The sequence below is a fragment of the Myotis nattereri genome, assembly GCF_964212035.1.
Source record: "Myotis nattereri genome assembly, chromosome: 2".
Taxonomy (NCBI): domain Eukaryota; kingdom Metazoa; phylum Chordata; class Mammalia; order Chiroptera; family Vespertilionidae; genus Myotis; species Myotis nattereri.
In genome coordinates, this window is record NC_138076.1 from 176244209 (window position 1) to 176264980 (window position 20772).

The 20772-nt window shown below is 40.2% G+C and overlaps 1 protein-coding gene across 1 annotated transcript in view; it reads left to right on the forward strand.

Moving 5' to 3' along the window:
• PKP2 (plakophilin 2) overlaps positions 1-20772 on the forward strand; it is a 78013-nt gene that overhangs the window by 27042 nt on the left and 30199 nt on the right. The window contains exons 5-6 of the mRNA XM_081083680.1: positions 8780-8987; positions 16494-16671. Coding sequence (XP_080939806.1) covers positions 8780-8987; positions 16494-16671 — 386 coding nt within the window. The remainder of the gene's footprint in view (positions 1-8779; positions 8988-16493; positions 16672-20772) is intronic.

Here is a 20772-nt window from a genome sequence, read left to right on the forward strand (position 1 = left end):
CAGAAGCCCAGAGTGTGGGGAGCACCAGGAATCCTGGGAATAGTAGTTTTGGTGGCAGCCCCAGGACCTGAAGCAGAAGCCCAGAGTGTGGGGAGCACCAGGAATCCTGGGAATCGTAGTTCTGGTGATAGATGGATCTCCTAGACACTAGAGCAGTGATGGTGAACCTATGACATGCGTGTCAGAGGTGACATGCGAACTCATTTTTTTGGTTGATTTTTCTTTGGTAAATGGCATTTAAATATATAAAATAAATATCAAAAATATACATCTTTGTTTTATTATGGTTGCAAGTATCAAAAAATTTCTATATGTGACACGGCACCAGAGTTAAGTTAGGGTTTTTCAAAACGCTGACACGCCGAGCTCAAAAGGTTCGCCATCACTGTTCTAGACACTAGAGCAAAGTGAACCTGGAGCAAGTTACTGTTGCGGTGGGGGATGGAGGGAAAGCAAAGGTGAGAGACATAAGTAAAATCAGAGTGTCTAGGAAAAATTAAAGGGAAGATATCCTAAAACTTACAGGAAATCTCCACCAGTGAAACAAAGAAAAAAAATGCCTCTATTATTCTGTGAGCAACAAACCAAACGGGGTTGGGGGGTCTCAGACAATTCGTTCATATGATTGCAAAGTCAGACAGAAACTCCCAGATTGGAGAGGGCTCCCCTGAGGGCTCCCAGATTGGAGAGGGTGCTGGTCGGACTGAGGGACCCCCACACCCCCCAGTGCACAAATCTTCATGCACTGGGCCTCTAGTAGGTAAATAAATTGCATTATTACAATAACCACTACAGTTGACATAAATACATTGGGAAACAAACCTAAGTTATTCTTGTTAAACACATAACTCAACCAGTAAAAATAGGAGTGCAAAGCCCAACAAAGAATTAACCTACCAGCTTTGAAAGTACTCAGGGAATCAGTAGATTTCACAGAGGGAAAAGAAAATGTGGTTAGTCCTGCAAATCAGGTAAGTCAAGTCAGACAAAAGCACTTCTAGCTCCAGTTCACTCATGAGATTACAGTCTGAATTTGGCCTAGAGCTGCTGTTGTCTAAAGGCTTGAATGGGGCTGGAGGATCTGCTTCCAAAATAGCTTCTTACATGGCCAGAAATTTGGTGGTTGTAATTTGCAGTGGAATTGGGCTAAAAATAAGTCCTTTTATGGCTAATTCAGATAAATGGTCATAGGTTGACACTCAACCACTAAGCCACACCAGCCGAGCTAAATGTTTAAATCTTTTTTATTCCTAATCTTTCAAAAAGGGACATTGTTATATGTACTTTTTATAATATGGAATTTTATAATATGGAATTACTTGAATTTTCTTTTGTTACCCAAGTTGGGGACAGATTTCTCCTATCTCTTTTTTATTTTTATTATTTTTTATTTTACTTTATTGATTTTTAGAGAGAGAGAGAGAGAAACATCTATGTGAGAGCAAAACATCTATCAGCTGCCTCCTGCACTCCACCTACCCTGGATGGAGCCTGCAACCCAGGCATGTACTCTGACCAGGAATTGAATCCAGCAACCCTTTGGGACACTGGATGACCCCCCCAACCAGCTAAGCCACACCAGCCAGGGCAATTTCCCCTATTCCTTAAATTACTAATTTGATTTTTTTTTTCTTTGCTTAAATACAGAATAAAAGCTGTGCTTACCTTCTTAACTCTTATTCCCTGATAAAACTAGAACAAAGACTAGTTTTGAGAATAATGAAAACTATATTAAAAACTAAAAACATATGCTTTGTAGAAAATCTAAGAATGGAGATGTTAGAACCTACAAACATTAACGAAGTCCTGCTAATATTAAGCATGATGCTATAGTTTTTAAATGTATGTATAAAAGACAATTATGAATTGGACATAAAGATCAAAATTTTAAGTCATAACTTTTAAAACCAGTAGCAACTTTTCCATTCTTAATTTATATAATTAGCACTCTCAGCATTTAACACCGTCCATCACTCTTTACTTTTTGAAACTTTCTTTTTTTGATCCAGAGTCTCTGGATTCTTTTTCCATCTCTCTGGCTCCTTTGGGTTTCCTCTGTGAAAAATTGATGCTTGACCTGTCCCTTAAATAGTCGTTAGATGTCTTCCTGGGAGTTTTCTTATTCAGCACCATCTCTTGACCTGCCTCATCCATGTTCATGGCTTCCATTACTGTGTGATCTAAATGCGGATGACTCAGAGCATCTCCAGCCCATATCTCTCCTCTGGGTTCCAAACACGTGTCCATCTACTTCCTAGCCTTCCCACTAAACTCAGCAACCTATCAAAAAATGGGCCGAAACCGGTTTGGCTCAGTGGATAGAGCGTCGGCCTGCGGACTGAAGGGTCCCAGGTTTGATTCCGGTCAAGGGCATGTATCTGGGTTGCGGGCACATCTCCAGTAGGAGATGTGCAGGAGGCGGCTAATCGATGTTTCTCTCTCGTCGATGTTTCTAACTCTCTATCTCTCTCCCTTCCTCTCTGTAAAAAATCAATAAAATATATATTTAAAAAAAAAAATGAACACGTGATCTTTTGCTTTCCTTATCCATTATCCAAACCTCCCTCTATACTTGTTCTCCCCGCTGCGTTGAGGTAGGACACTTGGTGGTTTGAGCATTGGTGCTCAGGAGCCACTCAGGGATGGGTTTGTATCCAAGCACCCTAATTACCAGGGTGACCTCGAGCAAGATATTTTGCCTCTCTAAGCCTCAGCTTTGCTGCCTATAAAGTAGAAATAATAGTCCTACTGCGAAGAGTTGTTGTGAGAATGCAATCAGATAACAGTGCAGTGCCTGCCCAGAATAAAAACTCAGAGAAGATTACTTCCTCTGTGAGTGAGTGGTAGTTCACCCAGGTAGTGGTACACATCATCCCTGTCACCATCGTCCCTGCTAATCCAGCTATCTCCTAATGAATCTCCCTTCCTCCACTCTTATCCACACCTAATCCATTCTCCTCACATCACCCAGGAGACCTTCTAATAGCTGCCCTGCTTGTCTCTGCAGGATAAGAAAAAATTCCTTAATTTAATCTGCAAGACCTTCTTAAACTGGCTTTATTTTATGCCTAGTTTTAGATCTCATCACAGAGGCATGACTGCCATAACCGTTTTGTAAGATCTTATTATAAAACTAATGTAAGTTCATTATAAGAAAGGGAAAAAAAAAAAAAACATACCCATGGTTCCACTATTATCATCATTTTGGTTTTGTTCACTGATTTTTTAAGGCATATATAGGCTGAGGCAATCTTACAGTTGTTCGCATGGAAAATAACGCAAGAATCTATATGTAAAAAAGGCTCATATGCTAAGTGTCCAACCGTCCGACCAATCGCTATGATGCACACTGACCGCCAGCAGGCAGACACTCAATGCAGGAGCTGCTGAGCTGCAGTGACTTGGCAGCAGCGGTTCTCAAGTGACACACCTCGAAACCAGAGAGGGGGGAGCCCAATTCCTCACGGTCTGCACAATTCCACCTTCGGCCATGGGTTATGTTGTTGCTGGGGCACTGTAGGCCCCGAATCTGGTTTACTGCACACTTGGGTTTTTATTCCACACCCTGTACGACAGCAACTTTGCAGAGTGCCCTCTCGTACTCTGGGATCCCTTAGGGGATGTCAGAGAGCTGGTTTCAGCCTGATCCCCGCAGGCCAGGCCGAAGGACCCCACCTGTCGGAGGGACCCTGCTCACAGACTCAGGGGAGGGACCATGAGAGGTTGGCTCCAGGGCGTGTCTGGCCCATCTCGCCCAGTCCCACCCCTCCGGCCACCTTCTAATTAATTTCCTTTCAATATGCACGAGTCCGTGCACCAGGTCACTAGTTGATAAATAATAAAACAAGAATAAACTGGGTTTCACACACCCACAACTGTATACCTACTCTTACCCCATACTGTATGTACATAGCTATAATCAAATTAAATATGTGCCCTTGTCTGTAGGGATTTTTTGTTTTGCTTTTTAAAAGTATGCACAAGTGTTGGAGAGGATGTGGAGAAAAAGGAACCCTTCTGCACTGCTGGTGGGAATGCAGACTCATGCAGCCACTGTGGAAAACAGTATGGAGTTTCCTCAAAAAACTAAAAATGGAACTCCCATTTGACCCAGTGATCACACTTCTAGGAATATATCCCAAGAAACCAGAAACACCAATCAGAAAGGATATATGCACCCCTATGTTCATAGCGGCACATTAGCTCATTAGTTCATAGCTAAGATTTGGAAACAGCCTAAGTGCCCATCAGCAGATGAGTGGATTAAAAAACTGGCACATCTACACAATGGAATACTACACTACTGTAAAAAAGAAGGAATTCTTACCATTTGCAACAGCATGGATGGAACTGGAGAGCATTATGCTAAGCGAAATAAGCCAGTCAGAGAAAGATAAATACCACATGATCTCACTCACTTATGGAACATAATCAACAACATAAACTGATGAACAAAAACAGATTCAGAGACAGAGAAGCATCAATCAGACTGTCAAACCTCAGAGGGAAGGTAGCGGAGGGTGGGGGTAAGGGGGAGAGATCAACCAAAGGACTTGTATGCATGCATATAAGCCAAACCAATGGGCATGGACAACAGGGGGATGAGAGCATGAGTGGGATGAATGGGGGGGGGGAGGGGGGCGGTTGGGGGTTAATGGGGGGATGAGGACACATTTGTAATACTTTAACCAATAAAAAAAAAAAACTATGCACAAATATATGTTTGCTGTTTAAAAATATACAAAGTAACAGGCCCCATTCATAATTTAAAACCCCATCATTTCTCCCAAACCCCCTAATCTCATTCCCTTCTTTATGTCTGTTTTTATGAGTAGAAATGCAAGTATTTTATTTAGCTTTTTTTCTGTAACATTATATCATAAGCATTTTCTCATAACATTAATAGGTTGTAGGCATTTTAATGGTGGTATATTAATGGTGATAGTAGCAGCTACCACACGTTAAGTAACTACTGCATGCCTCGCACACAGTCTTACACAGTCCTCTTTTGATGGGTGAGGTAGCTGTGTCATTGTTCTGCCTCTCCCATGTATACCTCACCATGTGGATAGGTGACAATTAATCATTAACCAGTCTTCCCCCATTGTTGGACAATTATGGTTTCTTATTTTTCACTATTATAAATAATGTAGTGACCATCATAGTGTCTTCATTTCAAATTGTTTCTGCATTTCAAATTGTTTCCTAACTAAGATTTCTGGAATAGAAATCTTTTTGACATAAATTGTCAGTTGCCTTCCTGAAGGGTTTTAGTACCAATTTATAGGGAGTGATTAATTCTAAGGGGACAGAAAGGAGAGAACAGGAGTGACATTTCACAGATGAGGTGACATTTGAGCTGGCTCCTGCAGGATAAGTAGGGCTTTGCCAGAAGAGAGGCAGAGGGGGCCGAGCATCCCCTACAGGAAAGAAAGAGAGCAAAGGCACCGAGGCACAAGGGGAGCCCTCACCCCAAGAGAGGCGGTCTGCTCCCTTTGCGGATTTGCCACCAGAAATCCTAATCAGTTAATTATTTTAGAGTTGGCAGGGAAGAAAATCAGAATAGAGTCAAAAGAGAAACTTAAAATTCTAATATGTGATTTTGCCCCTGTATATATTTCCAAACCATCTCAAAGGAAAGCTCCTTTGAAGTCCTAAGACATTCGTGTTAGTCTTTCTCTTTTCCTTCCCCCAAAGGGAGAAGAAATCCCCTGAGGATTTAGTATAACTGGGAAACAGATGTAACCTCTCTGGCTCCAGCTGCTGCCCTGAGTTTAAAGGAGCAGGAACAACACCTGTGACATTAGACCTGATGTGTGTAGGGTTCATGATCAGTGTCCTTCCAGTTCTATACTGTAAGGAGAATATCGTCAGCTTCATGCATTTGATAAGATTTATATCCATTTGCTTGATAAAATGGGGTAAAAGTAACTTTTCTATTTTTAAATATAGGGTAGATGCCAGACACGAGTGAGTCAAATTCTGCAGTGAAGTAGAGCTGTAGTCGGATTTCAGCATTTATCTGAGCATGGTGTGCCTACAGGTGCTGAAAGCCGAGGGATAGAAGTGGTCGGCTAAGAGAGCGGGTCAGAGAGCAGGTCAGAAAGCTGTGAAACAGAAGCCTGCAGCCCCGTCAGAGGTTTCCATGGGCCACTTCTCACTAATGCTGCCCTCCCGGCTGGAAATGCAGAGTGGTCAGTAAGCCACCTCACATCATATTTTCAAGAAGGCAGCTTATACATTATGAATTAAGTAATAAAATATTTCTAAATCTGCCAACATACCTTCAGGACAAACAGGATTTTCTTTTTGCATCTGATGTTTGTGCTGCTCCTGTGAAGATTTAATCTAGCTGGCATTTGTGATGTTTATGGAGTGAACTGCCTCAAAACCTAAGTATGAAATAGAATTTGAAGGAATTAGGGAAACTTGAGTTACAGGCTGTTTTTAAATAAATTCTACCTTTCTGCTTTTAAGGAAATATAATAATGGAAATAGATGAAGTGATCCAATAGATGATCAGGTTTCATTGATAGCTAGGAAATGAAATCTTTATCATTGGCACTGTCATACACATATATTACAATGGCTCTAGACATCACCCGTCAAAGTTGGTGTGGTCCATCTTCCGGTTGTCTCCTGTTCTGCAAATGTCTCCTCTGAAGGGAGCCAGTAAGTGGAAATATGACTCCTCATTACCACCAGTGGAGCCTTAGGGACCAAAAGAGTACTTTCCTTTTAAGGTTCTAGCGAGCTATTGATTGGATAATATTTATAACACCCTGAACACTGTGCTAGCACTTCCTAATGATGGAAGTGGGAGGAGGAGTTGTTATTTTTGTTTTATTATTATTGTGGTGATTATTTAGGTTATTTTATCATTTTGACTTTCATTCCGGCCTTTCTAGTCTTCTCCCCAGTCCTAACAAAGGACGATGTAAAATTGGAAGACTGGATCTTAATAATATTTATCTGTCTGTGGAAGGCAGGCTGGCATTTGATGAGACATGGGAAATATGAATACGTGCCCCCTGGCCCTGACCGGTTTGGTTCAGTGGATAGAGCGTCGGCCTGCAGACTTAGGGGTCCCAGGTTCGATTCCGGTCAAGGGCATGTACCTTGGTTGCGGGCACATCCCCATTAGGGACTGTGTAGGAGGCAGCTGATTGATGTTTCTCTCTCATCAATGTTTCTAACTCTCTATCCCTCTCCCTTCTTCTCTGTAAAAAATCAATAAAATGTATTTTTTTTAAAAAAGAAAACGTGCCCCCTGGGCCAGGTGTGCAGCTCTCACCCAAACATGAACTGCTGTGTAATTAGGGCATCATAGGCAATGAACTTCATCTGAAAGGGAAACTCCTGCCCTTTCACAATTTATGTCCTAAAAATGTCTGCTTTAAGATGTTGGAAATGACTGGGATTTTTATCAAAAGTTCCTAACCAACTTTTTAAATCACATGCTAATGGAAGCCTATGGGAAAGAAAACTCTTAGTCTACAACTTAACATTTCTCTGCAGCAACCCTGTGACCACCTCTTGATTTCTTTAAATAATATGTGCTGTCTAAAACACAAAGTCTCCTTGCTTAGGCTGCCATTACTTGGCCCGTTCTCAAACAGCCATAGTTTTTGGAATCTAAACCATCTATTTTTCTTCTTACTCCTAGCTCTGGCCCTTTTTCTAATAGACAGTATGTCCTCTCTTGCGTATTTATAAAGAAGAAATCTTTTTAAAATAGCACTTTAAAAAGTGTAAAGTTATGTTATTTACTTGAATTAAAATGTTTGAATAATGTATATAAATCTTTTTAAATACTCAAAGCAGTCTATATATATAAAAGCCAAGTGACCAGAAAACCAGAACGACCGGTCGCTATGATGTGCACTGCGGCTGGCCAACCGGCCCGATAGGGGGGCGACCCCTCCCTCTGACTGGCCCTGGCCAGATTGGGGGCCCGGCTGGCTGGCCAACCTCCCATGGACCCTCCCCTCAGCCGGCCCCTCCTCCTGACCGGCCCCACCCCTGATCCACCCCATCTCAATGTGGGGCGGGGCCAGCCAGCCAACCTCCTGTGTCCCCTCCTGCTGGCCCGGCCTAATCAGCCCCCATTGAGGGGGGCCAGCCAGACCCCACCTGTGGGTGAATTCATGCACCGGGCCTCTAGTTGATCATAAAAATAGTTTACATTAAGGGTTAGTTTGCATTGCTCCTGTGGTTGCCATGGTAAGTGAATTTTTATTGCTACCGTTGATGAAGGTGATTTCTGTTCAGTTTCAGATTATAAAGTTCTGTCCTAGAAAAAAACACTCATGTAATGTGGTGTTCTTCCATAAAACTTTCCTTACTCCTCAAATTCCCAGTTCTCTTCATCTTTCTTATGCTCAAGGCTTTTATCACTTAACTCTTTCTATCCACTTAGCTATCCTTATTCACCCTTTATCACTTAATTTTCTCTTTCATTTTTTCATAGGTTTTTGTGTTAACTTCTCTAATTTATTGTAAGCTCCTTGATGAGAGATGCCTGATAGCAGGACTATATTGTACACCAAGCATGTCAAACTCATGGCCCTCGGGCCGCATGCCTCGTTTATTTGGCCCGTGTTAGCCTTTGAGTTTGACATGCTTGTTTACACTATATGTATGCCACACATCGTTGTTGATTGACGGGAGTTAAAATCAATTTCATCTGTTCATTCAAATTTCACTGGATGTCTTTAATACCATATCAAAATTAATACATATGTACAGTATCTGAAATGTGCATCCATTTCTCCCCCAGGTCTATCAGCTTCAAGGCATCCCCAAGCTTCTGCACCTCCTAAAAGTTCAGAATGAAGATATTCAGAGAGCCGTGTGTGGGGCCTTGAGAAACTTGGTGTTTGAAGACAATGACAACAAGTTGGAGGTAGCTGAACTCAACGGGGTACCTCGGCTGCTGCAGGTGCTGAAGCAAACCAGAGACTTGGAGACTAAAAAACAAATAACAGGTAGTGTTTACTGAATATTAAAGTGTATAGACAGTGCACCCCAGCCAAATGTGTTACGTCATCTCTTTTTCTTAAGTTTCCTGGGACAAATGATTGATGGGCTCATTGTCATTTGACAGATGGCTTTTAAGGAACATTGTCACCTGCTGGCTAAGACCCCAGGTTCAAGTCAAGTTTGAATTCCTTTTCTTCTGAGGAAGAAATTACAGTGAACTTTGTAACAGGGTTTCAATGTTGTCCAGGGTGTCCAAAACATTCTGAAGAAACCCAACAAGAACCACACGCAATTCATTTTATTATTCACTCAATACTCTATTTGCTAAATCTATACAAAGAAAGTAAATTAGTCAAATAGTGTCCTAACGTAGAGGATCAGTTTAAATCAAGTTAACCAAAATACCAGTAACTGTACTTCCCAATCCTTCTGTCACCTGAGCCCCTCAAAATACCAGCTTCCTAGCCCACCTAGCCCTCCACCCCAAAAAGAGAAAAAGAAAAGAGTGGCTGGATATGTTTTTCAGTTCTGTACTTCCTGTGTCTGTTCAAATACTGATTTGAACAAAAGAATATCTCCTTTCTACCCAATGTATTTTGCACGAGGAAACTAAAACCCAAAGAAGTTAACCCTTTTAATATATAAATGTTTTTCAGTGGTAATAGTTGACTATTTTTACTTTAAAATGAGGTACTTCATAAATGTGGTTTTAAGTTGAATATATTGTGATTATGCCATCCACACTTCATTATACAACAGCTTTCTTTTTTCTATAAAACTATTATATCCTCTCTACTTATTTATATCTTAAAATCTCACATTTTTTCTATCTTGATGTATTTTAATTTTATAAAACTATATGAAGGTTTGTGCCATGCTACCCTTCTGCCTGCCTGCTATCATGCCCCATGGCATAGTTCCTTTCATATTTATGAGTCATATTAAAATACCTGCAGAAATTGAGTGATCTAGGATACTCATTCATTTATTCAGCCAACATTTACAGGGCAGCCTACCAAGGCCAGGCAGTGAAAATCACAGTCCAGAGAGGTGTTGTGGCTTTTATATTCCAGCCATTAAAACATGAACAATTATGTAACGGTTGGCATAAAAACAAACAAACAAACAAAAAAAACCCCTCACATTTAGAAACTAAGATTTTCTTCATTAAAATATAGAAATGAACCACAAGAGAGAATCTTGTTTTACAGTTAAAAAAATAAAAGACTTCATGAAGGAGATATGTTTCATTGTAGACCTTAAAAAAGGGATAGCCTTGGGGCTGATGTTTTAAAGGAGAAAGTTATTCCCAGCAAAGAGAACATCACTACTCGCAAAGCAAAGAAACAGAAAGAAGCTGCTGGTCATTTAGAGGAAGCTTGGATAAGAGTGATGGAGGTTAGCGTACCGGGGTTGCTAGAAAGCTTGGGAGGATGTGTGGGTGTGTATCAAGGAAGTAATTCATTGACTCAGACTTCCTCTTCTTTTGTATAAGAAAATAGGAAACTAAGGTCAGAGAACATTCTGTGGTATTGCTGCCATGGCAACCATTCAGGCATCTTTAGATCATCTGCAGAGCTGATCAATGGAGTTTGCTTGTGCTAGTCCCAGGACTTCTAATATAAGCCAACATTCCTACCAGAGGGTGTTCATTATATGTTCATTGAATTGAGCCAGTACTTGAATGTTTGATACAAATCCTTCTTAATAACTTCCTTTAGTTCTATTAGTAGAAAAGTTAAATAAGTGCTTTTCTGGCCTCAGAAATAAATTGTTGACTTGAATAGACATGTTTATATCTTTTGTTGGAAACACAAAGTGAGTAGCCATATATGTGAATCTCTTCTTGTCTAGTTCATAAACATCTTTTTATTGAGTCCCTATTATGTGCTAGTCACTCAACTTGAGCTTTTCCTTTTTCATCTCTGTTCCTCCTGACAGCTCTAAAAGGCATTATTGAGGATTTACATATGATCATGTGAGGTTCAGGGGGATTAAGTAAATGGCCCAAGGTTACACAGTAAAGAACAAAGTCCAGATTTGAGCCCAGGTTTATCTGGGTGTTTTTGCTCTATCAAAGTGGCTCCCACTGACAGTGTGGGGACACGGGGTGATTAACCTTTACTCATCTTTGAAAAGGGGCTTGTCTTTGAGAATCTCTGAGGAAAGAGCTCTCCCTCACTTCTCTTTGACCCTCCCTCTCTCCTCTTGTCACTGCCTGTTCTGCTCTCTGTTCTGCTCTTGTGTAGCCTTGGATCTGGCCTCTGTGATTCAGTATCGCACGTTCCCCATCTATCCACCACTCTGCTAGTGCTTTCTTTCTAAAATGAAAATATTGTCTCCTTATGCCCCCCGTTGCCTATACGATAAAGTCTGTACTCTGTAGCATGCCACACACAGATTTAATTATCTGAGCCTGATGACCTCGCAGCAGTGTCCCCTCGTACCCCTCCAGCCCGAGTTCTGCAATGCTGAAGGATCCGCCGGTGTTCCATGTTTCCCTGTCTCCATGTCTTTGCCACTGTTGCCTTGGACTGGCATCCTGCTCTGCACTTAGAAACCTTCCATAGCTGTCCCAAGTATCACTTCTCTGAAGTATTTTCAAAAGCCATCCCTCTATTTACTTTCAGCCCCTCCCCCTTGGTTTGGAAGGGAGGGGCTTCTCTGATCTACCTTTGCATCTTTAATGTGAGGTTGTCATTCATTTCTTGCCTGTCTGTTTATTGCCATAACACTGTGGTGCTCATGTAAGATTCTCAACAACTCTGGATGTCTGGCCAAATATTTTACAAAACCAGACTTATGGCCTGGGAATATTTGAATTATACATAAATAAGAGAATCAGGTGTGTTTGCAGATAAGACCTTGATTTTTCTAACCAAGTTATTAATAGAACCGTCAATTTATATGTTCTCTCTCTCTATCAGAGCTTTGTTCCCTATAGAGAATGTCAACTCACTGACCTTTCTGGCATTTTCTGTACCAGCCTCGGAGAGAAGTTCTTCCCTCTTCCAATGAAAAGACTTCAGGATCAAAGATCTCTCCCCTATGAGATGGTTCCCCCTTCCTTACCAGGGAGTGTGGTAGTGTACTTTGATTGAAATGAGAACAGTACATACTAGTCTCAGAGATTCATTTTCAAGGTCACTGAGGAATGAGCACTGGCTGTAGTGTGTAGGTCTCTGCCTTGGATTAAAACAGACAGGTGTTAAGATTTAGGGGATTCTTGTCCCCCTTCTGCATATGGCAAGGAAGAGTCAAGGGAAGACTGTCAATGAAATTTGTTGAAAATTTATTTTAACCTCTGTGTATTTTATAGAAATACTTTTTTGGATTGCTGTATTTTCATAAGATATGAAAACCATTTTTCTATAAAATATTCATTGTGCACCTTCTTTAAATAATTGTGTGTTATTTTTTTTCTGCATTTGTAATGTGCAACAAGATACCTTGGGTTTATTTTTAACTTGGAATAAATGGCCTTTGTGGTAATGTAATATCCCAGGTAAAATTTATAAAATTTAGGTGAAAGGAAGGGTATATTCTTGCAAAGGAGATTGTTTTTTTTAAAAAATCCTCATGCTCTGTGATCACTTCGAAAAACAAAGTTAAACCCCAATAGGTTTGGCTCAGTGGACAGAGTGTTGGCCTATGGACTGAGGGGTCCCAAGTTCGATTCCAGTCTAGGGCACCTGGGTTTCAGGCTTGATCTCCAGCCCTGGTCCAGGCACCTGAGGGAGGCAACCAATCGATGTGTCACTCTCTGATCGATGTTTCTCTCTGTCACTCCCTCTCCCTTCCACTCTAAAATCAGTGGGAAAATATTCTCAAGTGAGGATTAACCAAAAAAAACAAAACCAGAAAACAAACAAAGTTAAAAACCCCAGTCAGTTCTTTTCCTGCTCCCGCTCCCCATCTCCTGCACTGAAGAGAAGGATTCATTTAACCATAAAATTCTCACATTTTGCTACCTTATTATAATGCAGGCTTTAATATCATGTCATGAAATAACTGTACTTCCAGTTATATCTGTAAGATATTAAAATATAGGTAATATCTGTAAGATCCCTTTACAGATCACTAGTTAGCTATGTTTTGCAAATATCATAGTTGACAATAAATTTCTAGATAATGCAGTTATCATAATTGCTAACTATTCAAAGTGTATCTCTTACTAGAATCCACTTCCCTTTCTTTTCGGCTAGAATGAGAGCTTAGTGATAGAAACAATAGGCAGACCAGCTACAACAAAGAACTATAATAATTGAAATTTAGGCACTATGAATAAATTACCCAGAAGTTCAAGGTGAGACAAATGAAGACCTAAACTCTAAATATTATATCAGGGAGTATAGAATCAGATCATTGAATAGATATTCAGGTTTATCTAGTCCACTAATTTCCCAATACCAGAAATGGGAATCATTTTGAAAATATGAATTCCGGGAATTCATCCTGAGATTCTGGCTCAGTCAGTTTGGTGTGTAACCCAGGAATATATGGTTCTGATTTGCCACTGGGCTCATTTGGAAACTGCTAGTTGAGTCTAAAACACTGGTTTCAGAATAAAGCCCTCTCGTCAATATTTTGGTAAAAGATGAGCTCATTTTTATCAGCTCCAATGATGGAGAGGATCTTACAAACATCTTTCTGTTGTTTTCAGTGCTCTCTTAGAAGCTTATGCTTTTAGGGAGCCAGAAATCTTCCCAATCATTTCCACTCATTGGTTCTGGTTTCACCTGCTGTAAATGATTTTTCACTGTTGAATTTGCATTTCTTCAGTTACTGGAGAACATGCATTCCTATGTATATTAGACTCTAGTATATGTTAACTTGGGGTTAATTTTTCTACTAGGCATTGAATTTTAATAATTTATAAGAACTATATATATTAAGAGTATTCACTCTTTGTCTCATATTGTCATACATGTTTTCCCAATTTGTAAGGGATCATTTGTTGGATTTGTGTGTATATATGTGAGGGTGTATTATAAGTGTGTATAATCTTGCATCTCTTTTCAGCATTTAAGCTCTTCCTAGCTTCGTGCCTTACAGAAATTTGGCAGGCATGACATTTCTGTACAATACCCTACATTAAAAATTCAAAAATTATGTGTACTGAAACATCCCAAACCATAGAAATAGCATAGAAATAATAATTGCATGTCAAGCTATAAAGGACATGGAAAGGAAATTCCACTCCCTTTGTTCAAATTAATCTTCCCTGGGTTTTATTGTAGGTGTACTTTTCCTTTGCGTGCCCTGTGTGGTCCTTAATAAAAAGGAAAGTATTATGCTTCACACTTTTAAGCCTCTAGCAGGAAGAAACTCTTTTTTATTTATTTATTGGGGTGATATTGGTTAATAAAGTTAAATGGGTTTCAGTGTACAGTTCTATAATACAATCTGTATATTGTCTTGTGTGTTCACCACTGCAAGTCAAGTCTCCTACCATCACCACAAGCAGAGACTCTTAACTTGGCTGCTTATCTAGAACAGGAAGCTTTTTCCCCTTCTCTTTTTAACTTTCTTTGGTATCTTAGTAACCAAAACTCTACCTCAGACCTGCCTTTAATTGTTTTCAACCACCTGGGGTTTTATTCTGTCTCTTGCCCTTCCAGGGCCTCTTAAGGTGAAGTGGGAGGAATGAAGTCATTGTGTTGCAAAACCTGTGGCTGTGGGACACCGAGGATGACTAACTCCAATGCTAGTTTGATCAGGAAGAGACCTCTTCATAAGCCAGAATTCTAGTCCTTACAAGACTTGAGACCCAGTGTCGCCGTATCTAATGGAAGCTAAGTGTAGGTTGCAGTGGAAATTTGGTTATTGTTTTAGAAATTAGTCACTTGTACACAGCCAAAGTAAATTGTTTAAACACTAAGCCTAGCATGTTCTAATTGATGAGCCAACTACAAGTGTGGTTGAATAATTACCAAGCTTTAACTGCACAGACTCTTATTTCAGTCATTAATGTTAGAGGAGATGATATCACCACATAATTCAGTCAAGACCGCCATCTTTGCTTTATTCATAAAGTAGACTGCCCTGTATTACTATGCTTCCTCTTTCCTTTCATTCAGACAAAGCAGTAACTTTAACCCAGTGGTTCTCAACCTTCTGGCCCTTTAAATACAGTTCCTCATGTTGTGACCCAACCATAAAATTATTTTCGTTGCTACTTCATAACTGTAATGTTGCTACTGTTATGAATCATCATGTAAATATCTGCTATGCAGGATGGTCTTAAGCGACCCCTGTGAAAGGGTTGTTCGACCACCAAAGGGGTCACGACCCACAGGTTGAGAACCGCTGCTTTAACCCATAGGCATTATTGACTGGGCAGTAGGAGAGTGAATGGGAAAGAAAATGAAGATCCCTTCTCTTTCTGTTCCCCCTCTTTCTCCTTTCCTGGGTGCTAGTGAGTTAAAGAAGTTTACTGAGGGTATGAAAGATGGCCAGGCAACTTTATACCTTCTGAGAGTCACTGGAATAGTAAGCAATAGGTATGTAGTCTTTCCACTGAATCAGAAGTATTTGAGCAAAAAAATTATAAGAAAACAAATCCTAAATGTATACACCATTTTGTATTCTTTCTCACTACCCAGCTTCAGACTGTCTCACAACGGCCCAGAAAGTACAGCGTCTTATTATCTTAACTTTTTCCTGAGTTGGTTTATATGGCCTTTCTCTCTTTAATAGGTGTGTGGTATGGGATGGAGAGAGTTCAGAAAGAAAGGGAAAGTTAAATAAGCAAATGTGGTACCCGTCTTAGACCAATTCTCAGGCCATACAAGTTTTCAGATAGATAAAATACTCCTGTCTCTCCTTCGTTGCCAAACTATAAATATAAGAAATAGGTGAGGTAGCCAGCATAAATTCCAGGAGGACATAAAATCTATCATTGGGTCAGAGTCAATAAATAGTAATTGGTAATGTTGATCAGCCTACTGTTGACAGGCATAAGCATAGTTGGAGGCTTTCCTCAGGCCCTTCCTGTGAGTATTGGGAGGCAAATGTGAGGTGGAAGTTGCACAGTGGCGTATTCTCTCCATGCATCTAAAGGAGAAAAATAAGACCCTTTGAAAACGTTGAAGTCAGTTATAATAGGGTCGTTTCAAGTCTCCCTCTTGGTAGCTCAGAATTTATTATTTCAATGAGCTCAGTTTATGGTAGGGGCTTAAGAGAAGTGACAATAAATGTGTAAGGATTTCTGGCTTTCATTCACATTCCTGATTAATTTAAATTTGCATAGTTTTATATTATAAGCTCTCTTCCTCTCCCCCTTCTCTATCTATCTATCTACCTGCCTATCTGTCAGTTTTTCAATTGTTCTTATGGATCAGCTTCTATTGAATTCTAATTACCTCTAAATAAGTTTTTTCAATTGGAAAAGGGGCTGTCTCCCTAGCCCTACCTTTTTGGTTTATAACTAGTCATAGCCCTAGAAGTTTGGCCTTAACTGATCTTTTCAGCAGTTCTTTTGACCCAATCCTGCACTGTTTTGATTCTAGGTTTGCTGTGGAATTTGTCCTCTAGTGACAAACTCAAGAATCTCATGATAACAGAAGCCTTGATTATCCTGACTGAGAACATCATCATCCCCTATTCGGGGTGGCCAGAAGGAGACTACCCCAAAGCGAATGGTTTGCTTGATTTTGATATATTCTACAATGTCACAGGATGCCTAAGGTAATGCCACTCTGCAATCCCCCTCCACCACCCCACCACCCATACACACACACACACACTTTTTTCTCCATGCACCTTAAATACTGCATTCATGTCTGTCTAAAACTCTATCCTATGGCCGGTAAGGGGAAGCTGTAAGAATATAGATCTTTCTAACTACTAGAACCACTATGTAGAGACAATGAGAACGGTTCAGATATCAATAGAGTATTGTTTCCAAACCCATTTGATTTCAGAAGCTACCCACCATAGCTCATAAGAGAGAGGACGTCATTTTCAATAGAGAACCCAGGTATCTGGTCTGAACACCTACAGGTCCATGCAGAATGGCCTTCCCCATCTCACAGGTTTTAAAGCAGTTTTCATGCTATTTTTAATTCGCAAAAATCTGCTTTAATGGCATGGCTAAAAGACATAATTTTGAACCTGGTGTTTTATTATTTTTATTTTTTTATTGAGGTATAGTTGACCTACTTTATATTATTTTCAGGTATATAACATAATGATTTGTTATTATATGTATTGTGAAATGATCACCACAAAGTCCAGCTAGCATCCATCACCGTATGTAGTTGCAGAATATTTTTTTCTTGTGATGAGAACTTTTAAGATTTACTCCCGAATATGCAATACAATTATAATTATAGTCACCATGCTGTACATTACATCCCCAGGATTTATTTCTTTTATGTTTTTCTTATTTATTGATTTGAGAGAGAAAAAGGAAAAAAACTGATTTGTTGTTCAACTTATTTATGTATCCATTGGTTGATTCTTGTATGTGCCCTGACTGGGGATCAAACCTGCAACCTTGGCATATTGGGAGGGTGCTCTAACCAACTGTGCTACCCAACCACGGCCTGTATTTGCGCCTTTTGGCACCTTTCAAAAATTTTGCTAACACCCTCCATCCCCCAACTCCTCTCCCACCTTCAGCAATCTGCTCTCTAAATCTATTATTTCAGTTTTGTTTTGTTTTTTAGATTCCATATATAAGTGAGATCAGACAATATTTGCTTTCCTCTGCTTGACTTTTTTCAGTTAACATAGTGCCCTCAAGGTCCATCCATGTCATCACAAAAGGCAGAATTTCCTTCTTTTTTATGGCTGAACATATTATAAAATTTTTTTTTATTTCTGTGAAAAATGCCATTGGAAATTTTTAAAAATATATTTTATTGGTTTTAGAAAGGAAGGAAGAGGGAGAGAGAAATAGAAACATCAATGATGAGAGAGAATCATTGATTGGCTGCCTCCTGCACGCCCCCTACTGGGGATCGAGCCCACAACCCAGGCATGTGTCCTTGGCTAGAATCGAACCTGGGACCCTTCAGTCCTCAGGCTGACACTCTATCCATTGAGCCAAACCAGCTAGGGTGCCATTGGGATTTTTAATCCTCACCTAAGGATGTGATTTATTTTTTTCATTGATTCTAGAGAGAGAGAAAGGCAGAGGGAGAGATAGAGAAACATTAATGTTAGAGTGAAACATCTATCACTAACTCCTGCACACTCCCCACCAGGGACCAAGTCCACAACCCAGGCATATGCCCCAACCAAGAATTGAACTCACACCCCTTTGGTGCACAGGATGATGCCCAACCAACTGAGCCACGCTAAATTTGGATATGTATTGTATTGAGCCTGTAGATTGCTTTAGGTAGTGTGGACTTAACAATATCAGCTGTCCCAATCCGCAGGAGTGCGGTATATCTTTCCACATGTCTTATTCAGTGTCTTACAGATTTCACCTTCTTGTTTAACACTAGAAAGACTGACATTTAGTATATCCCTATATTGCCCAAAAGCAGTCGAAATGACTGCATTGTGAAAGAATAATATCGGAGCACTCTTCACTTATGTTCCTTAGCTTTTCCAATAACTCACTTCTATTTGACATTTCTTTCATGAATTTAGGGCGCAAAAGAAATAAAATAAACAACTTATTAGAACAAGTATCACTGCATAAAGATTCAAATAACAAGTACTAGTTTAGCTTATTGAGCAACTGCAACTTATCAAGTATCGACAATTTATCATGTACTTGTATGTTATCATGTGATGGTAAACGCATTTATATGTTGTACAAAAATTCACAAAATTCTAAGACATTGTGTCCTTATATACATAATTGTTTTTCTAATTGAAATTAAAAAGCAGTCAAAATGACTTCTTGGGCAATCTAGTGTTAAATTTTTTCCTGGGTGTTTTTTTGGGTTTTTTTGTGTTTTTTTTTTAAATATATTTTATTGATTTTTTACAGAGAGGAAGGGAGAGGGATAGAGAGTTAGAAACATCGATGGGAGAGAAACATCGATCAGCTGCCTCCCGCACACACCCCACTGGGGATGTGCCCGCAACCAAGGTACATGCCCTTGACCGGAATCGAACCCGGGACCCTTCAGTCCGCAGGCCGACGCTCTATCCACTGAGCCAAACCGGTCAGTGCTCCTGGGTGTTTTTAAATAGCTATAAGGCAACATTGCCTAAAAGGACAGAATGTCTTGCCATAAGAACCTACAAAGAAGCTACTTTGATCAGCATTTCCTAACATTGGGATAAAAAATGCCTGAAATGTTATTTTCCCTTGGGTTGTCAGATGACAACTAAATCAAGAAGAAATAGAGCCCTCGTCTGTTTGATTCAGTGGTTAGAGCATCAGCCCAAAGACTAAAGAGTCTCTGGTTCAATTTCAGTCAAGGGCACATACCTTGATTGCAGGCTCGATCCCTGGACCGGCCCAGCTGCATGAGAGAGGCAACCAACCGATGTGTCTCTTTCACATAGTTGCTTCTCTCTGTCTCTCCCCTTCCCTTCCACTCTCTCTAAAAATCAATGGAAAAATTTTCCTTGGGTGAGACTTAACAAAAAAAAAAAAAAAAGGAAAAAGAAGGAGGAGGAGGGGGAGGAGGAGGAGGAGGAGGAGGAGGAGGAGGAGGAGGAGGAGGAGGATAGAAGCACATGCAAGAGGAAGAAAAAATGCTAGTCTTAACTTCTCTAGATTCATGCATATCAAGCTTTCTCATATTTGGAAATATTCATTGTCCTTTATGTTCAAGGATTAAAAGAAATCAGATAGAGGATGTAATAAAAATTAGGCAGTCCCAAAGAAGTCAAGATGTATTCTGCCTTTCAATCTTTTCTCTAGTTACAGAGTTCATTTTGTTGTTGTAGTTTTTAGGGAGTCTGGGTGTTAACTGAGGGAATTTATTATGGTAAGATGCTTCTCTTACTTCCACAGTTAGTAATGCATATCAGATACCACTGTTGTGTAATACAGTATGTTAGCTTCTGAGAGTTTTACAAAGAAAAATTAGAAAGTCCTTCAGGAGCTTTTCATCTAGCAGGGGATTCTGATGCGCAAACGGTGTAGAACACTGCCACAGTGAATGTGTTAGAGCAGGGGTTCTCTAAGTGGGGCCCCCAGTAGCATCTGGAACTTGTTGGAATTCTTGGAATCAGAAGCTCTCAGGGTGGGGCCCAGCAATCCACTTTTAGCAAGCCCTCCAGGGGCTTCTGGTGCACTGTGGTGTCGTCAGAGGTCCAGGTACAGTGCCGCAGGAATGCAGAACAAAGGGCCATTCATGCCAGCTGAGTGAGATCAGAAAGACACTAAAGAAGCGGCAGAGGCGCCAGGTGAGCTGGGCCTTGCTGGACTATTTCAATAGTCAGGAATTCTCTAAGGACAAAATTCTTCAACAGTATAAGAGGTGCTTAAATGGTCTCCCTTGAAATCCATCTCATATACAGTCCCCTGGAACTGCTTTTTAAATGCATTTTTGAGCCTTTAAAGCTTTTTTATCCATTTAAAAACATTTTGTATTTTAAGATTTCTCTGTAGTTCCCTTTGTTTACCATGAGCAGCAGAGTTCTTAATGTGGCAAGTGTGTCAGTCAGGACTTTTTTCTGTTGAAAATGGCTGGTGCCAAGTTGGGATTCCTGGGCTCAGGTGGCTGAATGTTGACAGTCACTATGGAATTGAAGAAATCACACCAGGAACCATGGCCTCAAGGACTGGGACAGACTTTCAGCATGCCTGCTACTCACTCTTTTTTTTTTTTTTTTTTAAATCTCATCTGTTTCCTCTCCTTTTGCATGCTG